This window comes from Aedes aegypti, chromosome 2 (assembly GCF_002204515.2).
Source record: "Aedes aegypti strain LVP_AGWG chromosome 2, AaegL5.0 Primary Assembly, whole genome shotgun sequence".
NCBI classification, from domain to species: domain Eukaryota; kingdom Metazoa; phylum Arthropoda; class Insecta; order Diptera; family Culicidae; genus Aedes; species Aedes aegypti.
The window spans coordinates 21,324,970-21,338,692 of record NC_035108.1 but is presented as its reverse complement, the minus strand read 5'-3'; the positions used below and the strand labels follow the sequence as shown (position 1 = coordinate 21,338,692).

Here is a 13,723-nt window from a genome sequence, read left to right as displayed (position 1 = left end):
ATCTTTTTCTATATCCGTCTGTAGAATAGCTCTTCTCTGCAACTGCCTTTACTACAGTTTGAAGAATGAGTTTTCACTTAGAGATGATGAATATTTTGAATTTAAATGCTCGTTCTTTGAATGGTAACAAAGAACAAGCATTCCAATTCAAAATATTCATTCATCAGAGGACGAACTGTTTTATTTTCTAACAGCCAATAAAATACATACGTATAGCATTTATTACTGAAACTTTTTTGAAACCTGGATCCAAACTCAAAAGAGATCCAAACTTTTTTGTTTATCATAATGATCGACTGAATGGAGCATATGGTGGAGATGCATTCATCATTCATAGAAGTATAAAACATCACATTTTTTCGTCATTTGAAACCACAGTTTTTGAAACTTTGGGCTTTTTTGTTGAAAGACAGCTTGATAAATAAACTTTCATATTTGCCTTTTCAATGCACTGGACATCAAGTTAATTTGCTTCAAGCTGAATTGCGTAAATTGACTCGCAATAAGTCATTTATTTTTGTCATTGGTGACTTTAATGCCAAGCATCGTTCGTGCAATAATTCGCAAAGCAATTCCAACAGCAGAATTTAATTTGATGAGTGCTCTTCAGAGTATTTCTCAATCCAATATCCTGATGGCCCTACTTATGTTTCCTCTTCTTGAAATCCTTCTTCGATTGATTTGGTCTTAGCAAAACTAGTTAATACAAGCAGATGCCCCATAGTAGCGATACCAGGAAACATAAGACTTCTAGTCTGACTACACATTAATTCCATTTTACGAGTTATTTCGATTTTCGCCGAAACCTCAAACATTAAGTGATTTAAATTTATGAATTTCTGTAAAATTTTAAGGATTGATTACGAACTTTTATCAAAAAACGACCCTAACAAAACAAGTGATATATTTATCACTGGGCCTCCGCTCACTTATCAGATGTTGATCATACTAGATCTCGTAAACCGGCCCACATCCAACCAGTTTCAGGTGTTTCCTCTTACAAATTCGATACAAATTCAGCCGAACAGTGGTGCATTGTTGAATAACATCGAACGCAGCCTGTCGAGCGGACTCGAGGCATAACGTCCGCGACGCTACAAGAAACCGAAATCCAGTTTTAATTAATCAATCAAATCCTCTCGCTCTCGAACCCGACTTGCGTCCGTCAGTTCGCCACCGTTCCAAAAAAAAAACAACGTCAAAACTCCTACTGATAGCGAGAGTTGTTGTTGTCCAGTCCACTCTTTCGATTGATGTTGTATTTTCTTTTGTGCAGTCACTATCGACACCGCACAGTGGCGCATGGCTGGACATAACCTCAAAAATTGAAGTAGATTTCTGTACCATTGAATGATGTTCTGCTATAGCCAATCTAACATATAAAATTGCAACCTGTTTCACAGTTTTGTTAACGTTTTGGTTAACCTTCTATTAGAAAATTGAACTTTTATCTCTGTTTTCAGTTTATGTCAATTTTTTCGTTTCTCAATTTTATAAAGTTTACTATGACCATCCAGAAAACTTGGTAAATAATTGTTTTCAATCGATTTCCTTCACTGTTCAGGTTTTGTCAGACTTTTGTATTAAAAAGCGCCACTGTGCACCCTGTTGAGCATAAGAGCTTCAGCGGCGGCGGCAGGAGACACTGACCTGTGGCGTGCGTCTTCGTCTCCACCTACCAACCGGCGGCCTAGGAAAATCGTTTTCGAAAACTTTTTAGTTTTTGGAAATTACGTGATCGATTTCGGTTTCGAGCTTCGGATGGGGCAACAAACTTTCACGTACGCGCACTAACATCCTCTCACACACCAACCATGTGAGCAGATTCGATTTTTTAGCAAACTTCTTTTTCGGTAATGGGTTTTGGTTGGGGTGGCGCAAATCCTATAACCAATTTTTGTTCAGTTGAGTCCGAACATAAGAGGCATTTTTGCAATGACGGTTGCATCTGTGCGAAGGATCTCGTAACGTAATGATAAATTATTGTCTGTTTTGGATCCTCTCGTCGTAGGTTTCGTTCGATTTCGATAGAAAATCATGGGTTTCGGACAAAACCAAGGTATATTTTTTACGTACGTACCAAATTCATAAATACGTGGCACTAATATACCAAAAATAATACTTGAAGTTTGTGCTTGAAAACAAAAAAAAAAGCTCTGTGTCCTGAACCAAAACCCTTACTTGATAAACCAACTTGCCCATATTTGCCAAATGCCAATTTCTGCATAATAACCAATTGATTCTTTCAACAAACTCTGCAGCCCGACAATTTTGAACAAGCTTGAGATCAGCACTGGCTGAAATCTTCAGCCATCATGACTGTGAACATCTCAGCAAAGGTAGCTGTTCCAATTTGGTCTAATTAATGATTCGAAATAATAACCAATAAAGATTAATGATCATTTTGATCTAATGGTGAGTTCGGTCTGATGACCCACACCCGTGAAATTACATCAATAATAAAATTCGGCATTCAGTCTGGACCAATATCAGTTTTGATTTGTCTTTAATAAAGACAATACTAATAATAAGTTTTGCTACTAGTTGAATGATAAGCTGGGGCATATCTATATTTTGAATATACAAATTTTGAAGACACTAATCTCACGAAGGGAGCATCCAGCAATAGTGAACTGTTAATTCTAGCTCCGTGCACTAGCAGAAAAAACTTAAAATAAAAAGTTCAGAAACGTTGGCTATACTATTGCTTCAATTTAGTCAGTGGCGTAGCTAGAGTTTTGAGGGCCCGGTGCGGAGGTAGATTTGGGGAACGTGTAACATTTGGAAGAAAACTTCGTGATTAAAAAACATCCTGCCGGTAAAATTCACCCATACGTGGGCGTAGTCAGAATTTTCACCAGGAAGTAGTTTTTGATGCTACGTCTTGTGGAATTAAAAGTATACCGTGCTGCATCGAATTGCCGGACACTGGCGTTTTCGCGGTGTTTTCGACCAAATTTCGATTTGATTTTGCCTAGCATCCATAATTATAATGTCTTCTACATTCTCCATGCATAAAAGTCTTCGAAAAAACAAGTTTTGGATTATTTAAGGCCGTTGTCCGGGATTCGAAGCATCTGGACACTTTGAATCAACACGGTATATGAAGCAATTGCTTTAGAAGGTATTTTTGGATAACTTTCTGTATGTTGTAAGGTATGGTAGGGGTTTAGTACCATATTTACGTTCATTCCTAGTTGAACTCTCCAAAGACTCATGAGAGACTTAGCAAAATATCTGGTGAAATCGATGATCAAATTCCATTAATTCTAGTATTGCGCAAATCACTTAAAAATTCTTGCTGTGTATTTTGATGCAGATCTAGGAGGAAATCATATTTTTTTCGGATTTTATTATTTCTATCATTTCATGAGGAATTCGGGGTTTCTGAAGTTTTTTTTTTTCCTTGAGTTCTGTCAAAATTCCTTAAATACTTAGATTTATTTCTTTTAAGAGTTTTAAAAGAAGTCTTAGAAGAAATGTTGCAAAAAGATTCAGAAGCATTCTTAAAAAAAAACTGTTAGAATCGCTAAGGAGTTTCTGGGGGAATTTACTGCTTTTATAACTTGAAGAACTTCTCGTAGTAATGGACGCATCTAACAAGGGTTCCCTAGAAAAAATAAGAAGGACGAATACTGAACGGATTTCAAATTATCTGAGCAATTCTCGCAAACTTACCCGATAAATATCCAAAACCAATCCTCAGATAAATCTCAAGCAGTATATTTGAAATATTTAAGATTATTTGTGTTTTTGGTAAAAGGATAATTGAGAAAACTATAGGATTTCTTGGCCAAGAGTACGCCAAGCAATTCCTGCAACCCTGCCTTGGTTTTCAGGAGAAAACGCTTAGATGTCTCCTCTGTGGAATTCTTGGTTGACACATTGATAAATTCGTGTAGGAATTCTTGAAGAATCGTTGAAAAAATCCGAGTAGAAATTCTGTGGCAATTTCTTTTAAAATCCCTTGATGAACTATTGTCTATATAGGAATGCCAGATAGATTATTTCTATATTATAGGGGTTTTAATCCAAAGAATTAGCAGGAATAATCCAGGTTGGCATAGCTCAGAATATTCTATAGAGTTTCTACATGAACGCGCTGAAGAAAGATCCTTGGATTTGATACTGAAGTCGATTCTGAAGAAAATCAGATCGAAATTCCGCAAAAAAAATTTGAATGAATTTCCAAACAAAATCATGGAAGTATTTTCTCGTTTTTTTCGACAAAATATTGGAGGAAACTTTGGATACGACTAATAAAAAAGTTAGTAAAATCCATGGTATGATTTCATATAAATTACCAGAAGAAATTTTTTATCCTGATTAATTATTTAAGGTCACCCAAAAATAAATTTAGATGATTTTTGTAGGTATTTTTTTATGAACTAAAAAATTATACCTGAAGGAATTTCGATTAGCAATATATTTTATGGATGAGTCATTTGGAATGGTCCAGTGAAATCCGTCAAGGATTCATCAAAATACTTCCAGAAACAATTTCAACAAATTATTAGTACATTTTATAGCAGAAACGCTTCTAATATACCTACCTATACTAATCTTTAAGAGTTCGAGATAATGATGATACACGTATTATTTCTTCTTCATGTCACCCATCCCTTGAAAATTCGATAATTTTGAGGGGGAGAAAAACAGATATTGTTCTGGTCAACCTTATCAGGGTATTGATGGTTTCTAAGTCAAAGGACTCCATGGAACAACGACCCCAAGGACAACCTTAAAACATGAATAATATATCTTTTTTTTTTACACGGCTTGAAAAAAGGGGTTTTAATTATATTTATACCTAAGGTTGTATCATACATATTTTTCAACTGGAGCCTGCTAAATGGTCTCGAACACAAAAGAAAGTTGATATTTGCATTAGACTAAATAGTAAATAAAAATAGAAATCTTTGGCTTTCTTATTCTACAAAATTCATGATTTCAAACGTTAACATCGAAAAAAGCCATTAACTCATGTATGTAACATTGAAAAGGTCTCTGTATCTTTTCCAAAATAAATGACAAAGATAATGCTTCAGAGCGTAAAGAAATGAGTACAAGCTCAAAGCTCAGCAATGCTCCAGATTTTTGGAAGTCAAAATTCATGAATTTGTGAAGGCCCCTACAATGTTAGGATCCAAAGCCACGGTGTCCTGGGCTTCTCGGTCCACTCTGAATCTAGCCCTGAAATATGAAAAATAATAGATAATCAAGGGGGTTCTGTAAACCAATTCAGTTGATTATTGTGAAGTACATAGTTTTTTGGATGATCCTAAGGGCCCATGAGAGTACTCAAATATTCTACTTGTAACTATTGATAAACAATCAAATCACTGTTGATTTCCAACCAAAATTTGTTTTCTGATTTCGATAAATTTAGGTACCTTTTGTTCCAGCATTTTTAATTGGAACCATTTCTTGTCATTTAAAAAATTTAAAAAGGTTGGAAGGGGTTAAAACAGTGAAACTCTGGGTAAATATCCTTGACGGTGGGTATCTTACCATCAGAACTATAATTAACCTGGTCGACATGGACATTTTTTCATCATCCTAAAATGATGTGCAGTCATAAGTCACAGATGATTCATTGTCCCGACTGCATCGTTTGTCGCTTCTCAAATAGTCTTGCCAACAAATGCAATTATCACCTGCAAATTGGCGATTTTACTTTTCAATTAGCATTTGTTCGAACAAAACTACACCTGCATATTTTTCCTCATAACTTTTGTTTGCTTCTCCAAATCAATGAACTTATGAGCATTTTCCTTAGCCTTGTGGATATGTCCAAAAGTCATGTTGGAGGTGTCTGGGCTCGTTTCCCACGTCGTTCCATGATCTTTTCCTAATAAAAGTTTCAGTGCCAAACGATAAACCTAAGTGATATTTTCAATTGGCCAAAAAAAGGGCTCAGTTTTTAGTCATGGAAATGCTTATAAGAACACTAAGCCGACAAGCAGGCTCTGTTCCAGTTAGTCTGTAACGACAAAGAAAAGAAGATTTTTAAAATGTAGGCCTCTTGTGTTACTATTACCCAGAATTTTATTGAAGTACACTCCTGTTATACGCATAACTGTCCTATGTATACGGGAAATCTCAGATAAAGTGAGAGAGATATTTTTTATATAAATCAGTAATATAGTATTGTGTACCTAACCATCATGGGGGCCTTCCTTAGCCGAGTGGTTAGAGTCCGCGGCTACAAAGCAAAGCCATGCTGAAGGTGTCTGAGTTCGATTCCAGGATATTTTCGTAATGGAAATTTCCTTGACTTCCCTGGGCATAGAGTTCCTGCCACACGAAATACGAATGCGAAAATGGCGACTTTGGCAACTTAAACTCAGTTAATAACTGTGGAAGTGCTCATAAGAACACTAAGCTTAGAAGCAGGCTCTGCCCCAGTGATGACGTTAATGTCAAGAAGAAGAAGAACCTAACTATCATGTACAAGTTATGATGTCATAATCAAACACACAATAAAGTTGAAACATATTTTCTGAACTAAAAATTCGAAGTTTTTTTTTGCTACAAATTCCATTTGAGAAGAATTTTAAGTACTCACACATTACATTATTCGCATAAAAAATGGCATCCTCCACACGATTACCGGGCGTAAATACACATACTTATCACCTCGCATCTTTCAGCCACACACCATAAGAGAGAGACCGGTTAATCACACCGTTTACGCGCCGTTTAGCATAGCAAAATGTATGCACCCACTCTGGTTCATTCGCGTGCAGTTTCGCTGTTGTGTAAGTACAGTAGCTAAGTGCACCACCGGCTTGCTTGCAAGTTAAGTAGATGGGGGGTGGTGATATTAAATTGCTGCCTTTCGGTACCCGGTGGGTGGCGGCTCTCTCCCATTCACAATTTTCGTTCATGAGTTGCATTCATGAAACAAAAGCAAGTGGGGCGGTTGTTGTTTTTCAATCGATTCTGTGCCACTTTTGGTTCAATCGTAATCAGTGAAGCGATATATGATTTACTTACTGAATTGAGAATGTTTTTTCAATGCTGAAATTCAACTCTTGCTTAAGAAAATCTACCACTAGCCCTAGTAATCAACAAGCATTCAATGCTCCACATCGGCGATATATAGTTCTAGTATAGGGCTTATAAGACATTCGAAAGTTCTATATTAGCACTATATGCCCGTTTTGGCGAAATATTAGATTCCGCGTGCTTATTGGCTTCCTGAGAATTCTTATCATATTTTGTCATTGAAGTTGACTCAACACTGAAATAATCATTTTATACCATGTGGAAAATATCTCGCCATTCCCATGATTAACAAAGCTATCCAAGCTATTTTTGCAAAAAGAAGAAACTGAAGAAATATAATCGAGGGGTGCAGAAATCTAGCGAAAAATTATCAGCAAACGCATATTAAAAATAACGAACGGGCGTGTGGAATGGTCAGCTCCAATTGAACCCAGAGAAGCAGCAACAACATCCAGAAGCCGCGATGCAACGAAGTGCAACTTTTGTTATGCTTGTTGTTGATTCTGCCTCGACTTGGTGCAATACAGCTGAGCTGGTCCAGTCTAGCAAGCAGGCGGCCAGCATGTTCGACTCTGGCCGCTGGTTAAAACAATATAATTTATTTCAATTGGCAGACGCGTGTATGCGCTACGCGATGTGCACATACATAGTTGCCGGGATGCAATCATTCTAAGCGTTCTCTAGCAGCAGTGCACACAGGGATAATTTGGGTGAATGTTGTTCCAAAATTATTTATTGGTCTCAATTACCGTTCTTGTGCTCTAATATTTACTAAAAACAATTGCTCCATTAAAATTCATTCCATCTATCAATGAGTAATTGTATCGAAAAACATGCCGTTATAGGCAATCAGTTTTTGAGTTCATTTTTAATTAACATTCGTTAAAATACTGTTTCAACACACGAAAACAAGGTTGTTTTACACAAATTGTCGAATACTTGACTTTCGCGATTTCGCGATTTCGCGATACCGTAAAATGTCGCGAAATTAACCAAGTCTGAAGAATTTATAAGGCAACCGATGTAAATTTTAGTATTCTGTAAATGAAAATATAGTCGACTCTCCACAACTCGAGTTTCTCTATAACTCGATGGATTTTGCGGTCCCTTCAAATTTCCATACATCGTGCTCTCCATAAGTTGATATTTCTATAACTCGATATCTCCACTTGTCGATGTCACGTGAGTGGTAAATTTCTCTCCATAACTCGATATCAATTTTAAAATCTTTTTTATATGGGGAAACGAGATCTGAATCATGTTTGGAGGTGAATAAATATTTGCAAGTTGTAATACAATTTGAAAAACATGAAAATATTGTCATTGTAAATAATGCGATTTTTCGAGCATTTTCAAAAAAGTTGTCAAAAAATAGTTTGTAAAATACTACGAACAATTATTATGCTTTCTTACAGGAGTGATCATATATGTATTGGAAATAAAGAAATATGTTCCTTTGATTTTTTTATTTTTTGTGTCGGTATATTCTATAACTCGATAATTCTATAAGTCAATGGTCCCTTGAATATCGAGTTATGGAGAGTCGACTGTAGTGATTTATTATAGATTTTAGTTTCAGCCAACAAATTAAAACGGAACTTGGATTTTCTCATTCCGTTTTAATTTTTTGGTTGACCCAAGTGTCTGAATTTATCTTCTTAAATCGTGAAAAATGACTTAATGTGAATGCAATACCACTAGTTTTCAACCCTTAAAGGATATTGGGAAATATGGTCAAAAGTATGAGACCGCGATAAAGCCGTGAAATTTTGGTTTATTTGCATTGGCCAGCCGCGAAATTTCAAGAATTTTACCGCGAATTTCCATTGTCTCTACTTAGGACCTTTATTTCTAGAATTAAATATGCTTCCAACGCAATAAAATGTCACTCTAAAGGTACATACGACGCCCTTTAATTATCTACTTTTCGCACGTTTAATAGGGTTTGTTCTAGAATCAGGCTAATGAAATCATTAGTCACTATCGAGCTGTATGCATCTCGAAAGGTACGCATGTTTTGGTAGGCACTCGATGATTCTTACTTCAATTTTGTTACGTCAAGTAATGGCAATTGATTTGCTCAGATTGACAATAACTAAAAACAAGTTGCATTTGTCGATTCGATTTCAGCGTTAAGTAGGCCAAAAATTTTGTTTACAACGAATTCATTACTTTGCAGTTATTTTCCAACAAGTTTCAGAGAGTTGTTCAAAGACAAAAGTAGGTAAGTAACCAAGGTTTATATAAAAAAATCAGTTGTGTGTGGTGAATGACTTTGCCGAACTAACCAACCAACTACAATGAATCGGTTTTTGAATTGAATCTCTTGTTTACATACTTTTGTCTTTGATCAACTGTTTTAAATTCATTGGAAAATGAGATCAATGTAATGCTGTAGACAAAATTAAGGTTATTTGTAGTTCGCCATCCAAATCTCAGCCAATTCGGACCATGAGAAGCTATGACACAGAGCCCTCAAACTTGAGCATTTTGTATGGGAAAACAACATTTTGTTACCAACTTTTGTCACTGAATGTAGATCGATCAAATGTTTAGTGCTAGTAAAAGAAAAACACGCGGAAAAAAACCAGTGAACTAACGAAACATTATTGTAATAAAAGCATTATTCTGCCTTGTTATGTTCAGATCCTCGAACTTTTTGTTTGATTCCGTGCCTAAGGTTTTGCATAGCGCTCTTAGTTACAGTTTTGGAATATTTAACCATTATTTGTTTCTTCTTTTGTTTTTACTTGATTTTTCTTCACGATGGCCCAAAATCTTTCAATTGGTTGTAGCTCTGGGGTACAATTTTAATGCTGTTTTCTGAATATCACCTCTGAAAAACTATTCCGTAATAGCTTGACGCTAATTCAGGTCAGAATAATACAGAACGCGTGGACTTTTGATTGAACGGCAAAAGCCATTTCAGCAGACAGTTTTTGAAAAACTCTTATTGTTTGCTTATACCAGTGGTTATGAAGATCATGCTCTATATTACAACTACACATAGCTTGCCAAACTATGCAATTTTTAGCATATTTTGGCAACTGTTAGTCTTGAAATGATCATCAATCTTGCCTCGTTGAAGTGTAGTACTACAGTTATCGTTCTGGTTTTCACGGAATCCAGGTTTCCGGGTCAACCTTCAATCTATCCTGGAAGCGTTTCAAAACGCTGGTTACTGGAGAACAAAGAACTTAAACGACTTTGTTATGTCGGACGGATTCTTCGGTTTAGGGACAAAAGATCGAAAGAAAAAAGTTCGAAAGGAGAAAACGTCAAAAACGGGTGGGAAATTTCTTCTTCTTTGAAAAAAAGGTTTTCAGGCCAGATTTTGCTATGCGATAACCTTAAGAAATAAGTCAAAAATATCATTTAATTTTCTCACTAATAAAATGCACACACTGCCATAAAATCATGTGATTTTACGTCTTTTGGATGCACATAAAAAAGCGAGTCGAATGACGTAAATTTGAGCCACATTTTAAATGCCATAGTGTCTGATTCGGGAAATGTTGACCATAGTGATATCGTTTTTGTGTCTTCTAACATGTACAATTACATATTTTGTTCATTAAATTTCCAAGAGCACATTTTTGTGTCATTTTATCATGCCATTGAGTCATACTTTGAATCACGTCCACGGTAATTTTCATTATTTTGAAGAGTGCACTGAAACGTAGCATGTGACATAGATTTTTTTAAGTAGGCTGAAAAATTTCGCATCCACAATAGCTCCTATTGTCAAAAATATAGAACCACGTCTTATGGAGAGCACGATGTATGGAAATGTTAAGGGACCGAAAAATCCATCGAGTTATAGAACATCGAGTTGTGGAGAGTCGACTGTATTTTTTATTCATTTTTCCATAAAAACTTCAACTTTCGAAAAGTTCATTGAGCATTTTTGAGCTGACAATCTGACCTGCAATCATCTGCTTATTATGCGAACGACTACACTACGTTGCCGTCTTAGTTGTCAATTGGGCATCGACTTGGGAAATTTTAGCTGAAAAGAGCTATAATAGAGGTTAAAAAAACCGTCTTGTTATATAAAAAAAATAAACACATTAAACTGTGTTGTTTGTCCATTCTGTTCATTTTAAATGCCTGTCATATACTTTGATCGTCAGAAACAATGAACAATGAATGCATTTGAAGATACTGGTGTGAATATACGTATGGTATTCTGTTGCAAATAAAGTTATCCGAAACGGTATTCCAAACATATTTAATTTCTGAAAAATAAGCTTTTTCAATGAGGTTATTATTCCTGGCAAAGATTGTGTATCGCTATAGCTTACTTTTTATCTAATACAGCATCTTGATTGGATCACGAATTCCGAATTTTTCGACAATGTCTGGTACTTAATTTGTAATGTCCGGCACCGGGGGTAATAAAGAATGATGAAAAAATCATTGAAAAATAAAACGACTTGTTTGCAATATAATCACTTTTTTCGAATGTTTCTTGAAGTCTGCTAACCACAAAATATGGCATACTAAATCTATAAAGTCTATTTTTAACCTAACCGGTTCAAAAGAGACTTCTGTCATTTTTTATACAGTAAATCCTGGCGCAAAATCCTAGAGAAACTTTCAGAGACTCTTCGCGATTATTCCACAAGTTCTTCAGAAATTCATCGAGTAGAAGATCAGGAATTCTTCTATTGATTTCTTCAGAGATATCTACTGGAATATTTCAGGAATTAATTCCTACTCCAAGTTCTGCCATGAATTCGTCCTGAAATTCATTCAGCGATTGCTGAATTCATGGGATGCTGCATTTAACGGACAGATTTATAAGAGTATTAGGAGCAATACCTGAAAATATCTTGATGGCTTACATTCGTGAAGGTATCCGTCGAAAATCTTGAGGGAGTTCCTTAGGAAGTCCGTGAAGGAATCACTAAATGAACTTTTGAATCAATCTTCGGAGTAATACCTGAAAGATATTTTGGGCCAAATACCTCCCTACCTGAATCAATTTCTGAACATTCTAAAAAAAACTCTTAGGAACATCCTTCGAGAAATACCTGGTCGGTTTATCTGAAGAATTCATAAGGAGTTTATCGGAAAGTAGTTATTTAAAAGTGATATTTTCTTCAAATAGGTGACCTTTTCAAAACACTGATTCCTGCTTGGCTTCTATTAGTTTCTAGGTCCCTATTCGGCCTCTGTTTGGTCGTTTTTTCAGGCATCAGGTTTCTAAAGTTCCTATTTTTTAAATTTTCAGTCGCTACCATCTGTGTATAAACTATATTCAAAAATTACATCGGGATAAATATTGTTTTCTCAATTTTGAAATTATAGCCACGAATTGGTTCTAGTTGCTCCTCTGTGCAGCGTGCGAAAGCTCTCATTTCGAATGCACGCGGCGCTCTATGCCTTGATTCCTTCGGAATCGTAAGTAGGAGAACACTCCGGAGTTGGACCCCCGTAATCAGGGGCGCAAAATAGTATTGATTCGAGAGTGATTGAGAGTGTTCGTCGGATCCTCGGTCGTCATTATTATTATATCATTGCCATCATCATCCGTCGTATAACTATAGTTGGTAGATGTTGTCGATTGAATCGAGATCAATCACTGTCTTGTTCATATACGAAGTGCGGGCATTCCAATTATCTTGGTTGCGCAAGATAACATAAATTCATCAAAGTCCTCCGGTTGATCGCAAGGGTGTACGGATGGAGTTTGCATTCGTGGAAGGACGTCGACGATGACAACGATTTCGGAGAGCGTTCGAATGCAATCAGTGGGAAATTAATACATATTAGAGTGGTTCAATATATCGTAACACTATAAACGATTGAATGAATAATTACTTTGAAGAGCTTGTGCAGTTTTATCCAAATGAGTTCAAATTTTGGGTGGGCACTTATAATTTAACCTAGATATAATCGAATGAGCAGTGTGAAGCAAAAACGATATTTTGGACCACCCTAATAAACATACTGCACATTTTCAAACGTCGTACATCTGTACCTCAGTAGTGCCTCACGGTGTTCGAATAATCGCGTTACAGATGCGAGCAAGAAGAAAAAAGTGAGATTAATTCATATAATTACGGTGCAATTATCATATTTTTACCTTACCCACAGGGCTCGATAGCATACCGGGATAAAGTGATATACCTATTTGTAGTTAGTTACCGGAGTTGGATAGATTTCCACGTGTGTGATATCATAGTGTAGTGAACGACTCCCCACACGGGATTAGTGCGCATATACCCCATACAAAAAAAAAAAGATCCGGATAATACAGAGTGTGGTTTCTACAAAGTGTTTGCAAGCAACAGGATTATGAAAATATGAGTGCATCGACGCCAACGCAACCATCTGGGCCTCCGGTTCCCCCGGTGAAGCCAATCCTCTCGTCGCCCGGTGCCTACATGGCAAACTTCCAAGCGGGTTCGCTCAATTCCGCCGGAACCGGAACGCCCGGTGGAGCAGCACCGGGGTCCACAGGGGCAAGCCCAGTGGCCCCCATTACGGCCGGCATCCACAGTAGCAACAAAACGCACGAAAAGCCAACGATAGCTGCCCGGCCCATTCCACCTCCAACGCTGCCAAAATACTCGTCCTCGTTCAACAAGATCGATCGGGACCGGAACGAGTTCACCAAGATTGACAAGGCGGAGCGAGAAAAGGTTTGATTGAACGATGTTACTCTCTTACTGTTCTTGATATGCGATTTTCTTGATTTTATTCG

At 36.6% G+C, this 13,723-nt stretch overlaps 1 protein-coding gene across 18 annotated transcripts in view; it reads left to right on the top strand.

The window, feature by feature from the left end:
• Positions 1 to 13,723, top strand: part of LOC5571289 (septin-7) — a 293,920-nt gene that overhangs the window by 119,595 nt on the left and 160,602 nt on the right. For 12 of the 18 annotated variants that reach the window (XR_002499424.1, XR_002499425.1, XM_021840163.1 and 9 more), the window contains exon 2: positions 13,114 to 13,661. The exons of 5 other annotated variants lie outside the window; for them this stretch is intronic. Coding sequence is in view for 11 of the 13 variants with exons in the window: in XM_021840163.1 (XP_021695855.1) it covers positions 13,323 to 13,661 (339 nt within the window). In the remaining 2 variants the exon portion in view is untranslated. Of the gene's footprint in view, positions 1 to 13,039; positions 13,058 to 13,113; positions 13,662 to 13,723 lie in introns of those variants that run through there. One more of the 18 variants, XM_021840161.1, reaches the window with a different exon arrangement.